Source organism: Chrysochloris asiatica, unplaced genomic scaffold, assembly GCF_000296735.1.
Source record: "Chrysochloris asiatica unplaced genomic scaffold, ChrAsi1.0 scaffold00324, whole genome shotgun sequence".
Lineage (NCBI taxonomy): Eukaryota > Metazoa > Chordata > Mammalia > Afrosoricida > Chrysochloridae > Chrysochloris > Chrysochloris asiatica.
Window position 1 is genome coordinate 852726 of NW_006408842.1, and position 7716 is coordinate 860441.

The window sequence follows — 7716 nt, forward strand, 5'->3', positions numbered from 1 at the left end:
TTCTGTTTGAATTTGCATATGAGCAGTAGATAGTCTGTTCCCCAATCTGCCCCTGGCCTTATTTTGACTGATGATATGGAGATTTTTCATCATGTCTTTTAGCAGATATAGTCAATTTGATTTCTATGTATTCCGTCTGGTGAAGTCCATGTGTATAGTCCTCTCTTATGCTATTTAAAGAAGGTATTTGAAATGAACAAATCATTGGTTTTGCAGACTTCTATCATGCGTTCTTCAGCATCATTTCTATCACCAAGGCCATATTTTCCAACTATTGACCCTTCCTCTTTGCTACCAACCTTTGCATTCCAATCACCAGAAATGATCAATACATCTTGATTGCATGTTTGATCGATTTCAGACTGAAGAAGTTGGTACAATTCTTCTATTTCATCCTCACTGACTTTAGTGGTTGGTGCATAAATCTGTATAATAGTGGTATTAACTGGGCTTCCCTGTTGTTGTTGTTGTTAAGTGCTGTCGAGTGGGTTCCAACTCATAGCAACCATGAACAGTGTTTCCAAGGCTGTAAATCTTTACAGGAGCAGAAAACCTCATGGTTTTTCCACAGAGCAGCTGATAGTTTCGAACAACTGACCTTGAGGTTCACAGCCCAATTCATGACCACTACACTACCAGAGCTCCTTGGTCTTCCTTATAGGCACATGGATATTATCCTATCATAGACAGCATTGTACCTCATGACTGATCTGGATATGTTCTTTTTGACAATAAATGCAACACCATTCTTCTTCAATGTGTCATTCCTGGCATAGTAAATCATGTGGTTTTCAGATTCAAAATGGCCAACACCAGTTCAGTTCAGCTCAGTAATGCCTAAGATATCGATGTTTATGAGTTCCATTTCATTTTGACAATTTCCAATTTTTCTAGATTCATATTTTGTACATTCTATGTTCCAGTTATTAATGGATGTTTACAGCTGTTTCTCTTCATTTTGAGTTGTGCTTCAACAGCAAATGAAGGTCCCTTACAAGTGCCCAATTCATATGTGTTCCTGTGGCAGTGAGTCTAGGTGTGGCACTGTAGGATAAGCACTGGACTGCAATGTCAGTTTGAACCGCAATGTTGGAGGTTGAAACCCACCAGTTACTCCTCGGAAACCCTATACAGGCTGGCCATGAGTGGGTTTCAGCAGAGCTTCTAGACCAAGATTTGTTGTTGTTGTTGTTGTTAGGTACCATCGAGTCTGTTCTGAGTCACAGCAGTGGACTGTGAACGAAACACTGCCCAGTCCCGTGTAATCCTCACCACCATTAATACACTGAAGCCCATTACTGACGCCCCTCTGCCATTCCATCTTTTTGGTGGGTCTTCCTTTTTCAATGGCCTTCCACTTTCCCAAGCATGATGATCTTCTCCAGGGAAAAGTCCCTCCTGATGACATGTCTAAGAGTATGAGAGATGGAGTCTCTCCATGTGACTTCTAAGGAAATTCTGGCTGTACTTCTTTCAACATAGATGTGTGTGTTCTTCTGACAGTCCATGGTACTTTCAACATTCTTCTCCAGCACCATAATTCAAATAAACTAGGAAAAATGGTCTACAGATCTACTTCAAACCATCAGACAATGAAAATACTCCGGACCCTAACAGTCCAGTCCACAACCCATCATTGGGATGGTGCAGGACCAGGTAACATTTTGTTTTGTTCTGTATTTAGTACCCATTAGACAGGAACCAACTGGAAGGCAGCTCACAACAACACAACAATGTGATCAGTGAACATGTTTGAAGCTGCTCATCTGTAACAAGTGTATTTCATGGGCTGTAGACCATAGTTGCATAGTTGTAACTATGTAAGAGTTTTGTTTTGTTTGTGTTTTTTTTCCAGAAAGCTGCCTTCAGACAGACTCTGGAATCGTTCGTCATTGTCTTGAGTAAAATGCTGAGCAGAGTGGCGAGTTTTCCCTCTCAGATACTAACAGAATCTCAAGTTTCAGGTATCATAAAGTTCAGACTCCTTGCTTGTAACTACAGCTGTTAGAAATATCCAGCAACAAACATATCAATGTGCAAAAAAAACAATTTTTTTTTTAATGCTCGATGAAAAAATATAAGAGAGCAAGTTAATATGTAGCCCTTTACACTTATGGAAAATATATGCACACCAAAAAACAATAACCTAGTTTTCCAAAACACATGAGGACAAAAAAAAAAAAAAAAATACACATGGAGTCCATTAAAATGGTTTTCTATGGGGACAAATAGGAGCAGGAAGTGGAGACAAAAATGAATAAAACAAAAGGGGATTTCACAAATTAATGATGCTAGTGTACCATGAACTGAAGAGTGTTGATGACTCAGTCCTCTGAATCATAAAATTGTCTAGATCTGTCTAGCATCGGAGTGCCACTGCCCTTCCAAACTCAAGCTTGAAGAGAGAATTGGTCAAGATGTAGTCAGCTTCAGTAGTATTTCTACTATGTTGCCCTTTTCTTCTCACAATGATGCTCCCGTTTCCTCCATGGCTGAAGCAGTGGAAGGAAATTGGGGGCAGAAACCATCTTACTTACCTAGGTATAGTGGTCGGTTTGAGCCGCAAGGTCGGCAGTTCAAATTCATGAGCTGCTCCTCTGAAACCCTATACAGGGTTGCTATGAGTCAGAAATGACTGGAAAGTACTCAACAACAACAAAGACTAGGTAGAGTGGTCATCTGGCCATGGTGCCCTTTGTATACGGTCTAGGTTCCAATGCTGACTCTGTCTCCCAATGGGAGCTTGTGTGCATTTGGGGGAGACTTTGATCACTGGAAATATCCTACCCCCAGGTCCTTCAATGTGGACAATCTCTCCTCTAACTGGCCATGTATGATTCCACCCTAGGCCTTTTCACCAGCCATTTTTTTATGGAAGTATGTCTGTGAAGGAGTCCTGGTGTGGTGCTGTAAGGTAAGCACTGAACTGCTAACCACAAGATCATTGGTGCAAACTCACCAACTGTTCCTTGGAAATCCAATGGAGGGTCACTATGAGTTGGGATGGACTAGAAGGCACTTAACAACAACAGCAACATGTCCATTTAGGCTGGTCTCTTTGGCAAGGTCCCTTTGAAGATGATCCAAGTATGTTCTCTCCCATGAGGCCTGCCTCTGGCCCACAGGAAATAACCATGATTCCTCCTTTGCCACGCTCACAGGAAGCAGGCCACTCTTAGTAGATTCACCTTCTTAGTTGTATCACTAGAGGCCATCCCAGCCAGTGGTCTACTGTTTAGATTACAACCAAAGAAACCCTATGGAGCCACATTACTCTGTAACATATGGGGTCATCATGAGTTTCTGGTTTATATACAGATTAGGAGGTTGGGAGGTTTAGAATCACATGATCTATTTGCAAGTCCTGCACACATGGTCTGGAAATTCTCTTTAAAACATGGGGGAGTTTTCTGAAAATTAGCCAATGAAAACCCTACAGACCACAATGGTGCATAACCAATATGAGATGGAACAGGCCAAGGAAATCAATCTATGGTGCATGTTGTATATTTCTGCACAATTTCCATAATTTTTATGCATATTTATACACTATTTTTTATATATCCACCCACATAAACAGTCTATTTAAAACAATTTTTTTAAGATTGATTTAAAATACACTTCTTGGTTTCCATTTCATGACTACTCAAATGTATTATAGTCAGTTTGAGAGTATGACAAAGTATTTTCAACTCTTATCAATCTTGTTCAAGGTACCACAGTTCATTTAGCTTAGAGACGTATACATAATACTCAGAATTCTTTCTTTTTTAAAAAAAATTATTTTACTTTAGTTTGTGTTCCACTTTAATTGATCAGTAAGAACTTTCAGGACAAATAATCTGCTAGAAAAGGCACTTGTTTTTCTGCATTGATGGAAATGCAAACACTTGCAGATGAAACGAGATATCAAAATGAACCTTTTTCTTCTGTGATTAGCGGTTCAAACTCACTAGCTGCATCTCAGCACCCTATACAGGATCACTATGAGCTGGGACCAACTCGATGTCACTTAATGAGCAGATGAGGTTGCATGTGTCCAAGGTAGCATGGCGGAAGGCTTGTATCAGTTTCTGCCTTTCTTCTTAGTCTGTTCTTAGCCTGTTAGCTCTATTGAAACCAGTTCAGCATCATAGCATCACATAGACCACCACTGACAGATAGGTGGTAGACGCATAAGAAGTACATTAGGCAGAACATGACCCCCGGTCTCTTGCACTGTAGGCAAGAATTCTACACCAACATCCTCATTCCTCTCCTTAGTGCACTAAAAGGTGAGTCCACTCAAAACATTCATCTTTATAAGCCTAAATATTTATGCATCTTTAATAAGTTCAAAGCTAGTTTCCAATACTAAACACTCTTCACAACTACCCATAAAGGTGACTAAGGAAAATAACCATTTCCCACTTTCTATAGAGAAAAATGCAAGGCTGCATAGATGTCTGTCCCACACAGAGCTGAATTCACTTACAAAGAAGCTGGGGATGGGGCAGAGCTGAAAACTAACCCAGGAGAATGTGTCTTTGAAGCAAATCATCTCCAAATGCCCTGGGAAGTGTTTGCAGGCTTTGTTCTGGCTGCCCCTGAAGAAAAGAGAGGCTTTTCACAAAGGGACTGTATTTCAAAGAACAAATGCTGCTATTTTAAACTTGGGGGTGGGAGATTGTATCTGCAGCGTTTACACAAGCGAGTGCTGGCTGACTGACATCTAACCCCGGCATTTGCTCCTTCCAGCTTCCAAGGAAAGCAAAGGGAGAAACTGCTTCTGCAGAGGAGCTAGAATGAGTTCTCCACAGGATTTGAATTTTGCAAGATGAGCAGAAAAACTTGCTTAGAAATTCTAAACGAGGTTTGTCACCTGGGTGAGACTGGAAATCAAAGAAGCATTGCAAAGCTATAAAGGACACTTTCCAAGATAGGAACACAGGCAGCAAACACAAGACTTAGTGAGTGTCAAACCCACTACAAGGTTGCTATGGGTCAGAATCATCTCAACAGCACTTAACAACAACAACAACAAACCAGTTCTTGGAGTCCTGCTGGGATGCTGCAAGAAAAGCACTGGGCTGAAAGGTCAGCAATTCAAATTCACCAGCTGCTCTTGGAAAGCTTATATAGGGTTACTGTGAGTCAGAAACGACCTAACAGCAACACGACAACCCAGTTCGTTTTTGTGTGTGTTTGTGTGTGTGTGTGAACCTATTACAAGGAGTCCTCCTTGAGTGGTATAGCTAATGCCACTCACCTGCTAAAGAAAAAGTTGGCAGTTCAAGTCTACTCAGAGGAACCTCACAAGAAAGCCGGGGCAATCACAGGTTCTGAAAACTCGGCCCCTGACACAATTGGAGTAAAGTCTGACTCTGACACACATGGACTCACCAAGAGTCAGAGCTGAGTCAACAGTAACAGGTACTGGTATGAAGCTTCCAAACTAACACAAACCAGAAAGAGAGGCCCACTACCATCACATAGATTCCAAGTCATAGTGACCCTATGCAGGGTTTCCGAGACTGTAAACCTTTACAGTTGTTGTTGTTAAATGCCATCGAGTCGAGTCAATTAAGATCCATAGTGACCCTGTATAGGGTTTCCAAAGAGAAGCTAGTGAACTTGAACCACTGATCTTTCAGTTCAAACGACTTTGCAGTCTGACACATTAGCCCACAGCACCACACCAGGACACTGTAAAGGTTTACAGCAGCAGACTGTAAACCTTACAGCAGCAGAAAGCCTCCTCTTTCTCCTATGGTGCATCGCATCTGGTGGATTCGAACTGCTGACCTGATGGCTCAACCATTGATAACTCTGTGGAGTACAGTTCTACTCTGACACACATGGGTTGGCATGACTTATGGCAACTAACTGGTTTTCATTCTATTATTGCTAATGGGCAGTGCTGCTTGATTAAGCTCAACCTCTGGGGTCAGCTATCCCTTGCTCTACCATTGTTGTTGTTGATAATGTGCTGTGGAGTCAGTTTCCGACTCATAGTGACCCTGTACAGGGTTTCCGAGGCTGTAAATCTTTACAGGAGCAGAACACCTCATCTTTCTCCCGTGGAACAGCTGGGAGTTTCGAACTGCTGACCTTGAAGTTTGCAGCCCAATTCACAACCATTACGCCATAAACTCACCAAGCTTCAGTTTCCTCATTTGTCAAACAGGGAACGTGACAATTTGTACCCGCACCTTCTAATGCAATTGTCAGTGGTCAGATGAGCTACAAGGTACATGCTCAGGACAAGTGATCATGCCTGCTGCTATGAATGCTACCCCACCCCCACCCAGAGGCAAGAAGATCTCCCCGCCAAGCTGGAAAGCGTCTCTGGCCTTTCCAAGTCCAACAAAGAGGCAAAGGCAACAGTATTTATGCTGAAAGCAATAACAATAAATTGTCCATCAGAGCTTTTCCAGTGTTCTCAACTCTCTGAGGCTTCAGGAACTTCAGAAAAGACAGCTGTGATCAGGAAGGAAGGGCAGAGAAAGGTGAGCCCTTAGCAAGACAAAGTTCCCCCCAAAGAACTCTGATTTAAAAAGAAAAAAACTAGCCCTAAATCTTTCCAGGAAACCAAAACACAGCCAAACTGGCTCCACAGGGGACCAGAACTGCATTTGGGCTTCCCTGGCCAGAAGTTTAAAACTCACTGGAAACATTGCATGGCTGAGAGTGGTCAGTTACAATTTTAAAAAAAAAAATCATTTTCCATGTTCACAATCCGAAAAATAGTCTGTTGAAAGAGTGTCCCATTCAAAGAGGAGACAAAAGCAAGAGAGAGACTGAGAGAAAGAAAACAGATTGTCAGCTATCTCTTGGGTCTTTCAAAGACTGCAGTGTCATCAGTGTTAAAGGAATCGCGAGGCTCCCCTCTCGGTAAAAAGGAACGAATCACTTTAGCGTAAGTTCTGGAAACTATACTGCTGAGCTCCCAGCGCAGTCGAATTCCTTTACAATTCAGTGACACAACGTTCCAGAAACCGAGTTCAGGTCTGTGGGGGAAGGGAAAAGGGAGGCACTAAGTCTCCACACCGCTGTTTTAAAAGGAAAGAAAACGAAGTCACTAACCTTGCCTCCTGTCCGCGAAGCGAACCGTGCTTGGCTGAGGCTGTCGCCCATGGCAGAGCGTCCCAAAGTTCAGGAGATGGGCAAGAACGGAAAGGTTCGCAAGCCAGCTCCTCCGAACACATGGCATGATTCAGTTGTTGGGGAGAAGAAAGCTACAAAAGTTGGAGCCTTCAACTCAAGAAATCGAGTCCTTGCCTGCGGCCGAGCTGACAGAGTCTGGAGTGCATGGTCCAGGCTTGGAGAAAGCGCAGAGGCAGGAGAAGCGGCCCAGGGTCGTCTCCCTTTGCCTTCCTAAGCAGTAAGGGACTAGGTACCTTTGTCCCCCTCCCAGCTCCTGAAAGGAGAGTGATTGGGCTGACGGTGTCTGCGCTCTGAGGGGTGTGGAATGGGTGGGAGTGGAGGGTGCAGCCCACCCCAGGTCCCCACCCCTCTGCCTTCAGCACGCCCAGACCACATCTTTCTCCCTGACTCCCACCCCCGCGTTGCAGGGACCCGCCCAGAGTCCAGGCCCAACCTGCCAAATAGGGGAGCCCGGGAAAGTCACCCTGGGCGGGGGAGGAGGCAGCCAGCTGGACTCTAGGTAGCTAGGAATGAGAGGATTCCAGGCCAGTTCCTCATGGGACTGCAATATTAGTGAAGAAGAGTTAACTC

General features: G+C 43.5%; 1 protein-coding gene across 1 annotated transcript in view; it reads right to left on the reverse strand.

Moving 5' to 3' along the window:
• Positions 1-7192, reverse strand: part of ADAMTS12 (ADAM metallopeptidase with thrombospondin type 1 motif, 12) — a 571713-nt gene extending 564521 nt beyond the window's left edge. The window contains exon 1 of the mRNA XM_006875388.1: positions 7066-7192. Coding sequence (XP_006875450.1) covers positions 7066-7192 — 127 coding nt within the window. The remainder of the gene's footprint in view (positions 1-7065) is intronic.
• Between the last annotated feature and the right edge of the window lie 524 nt (positions 7193-7716).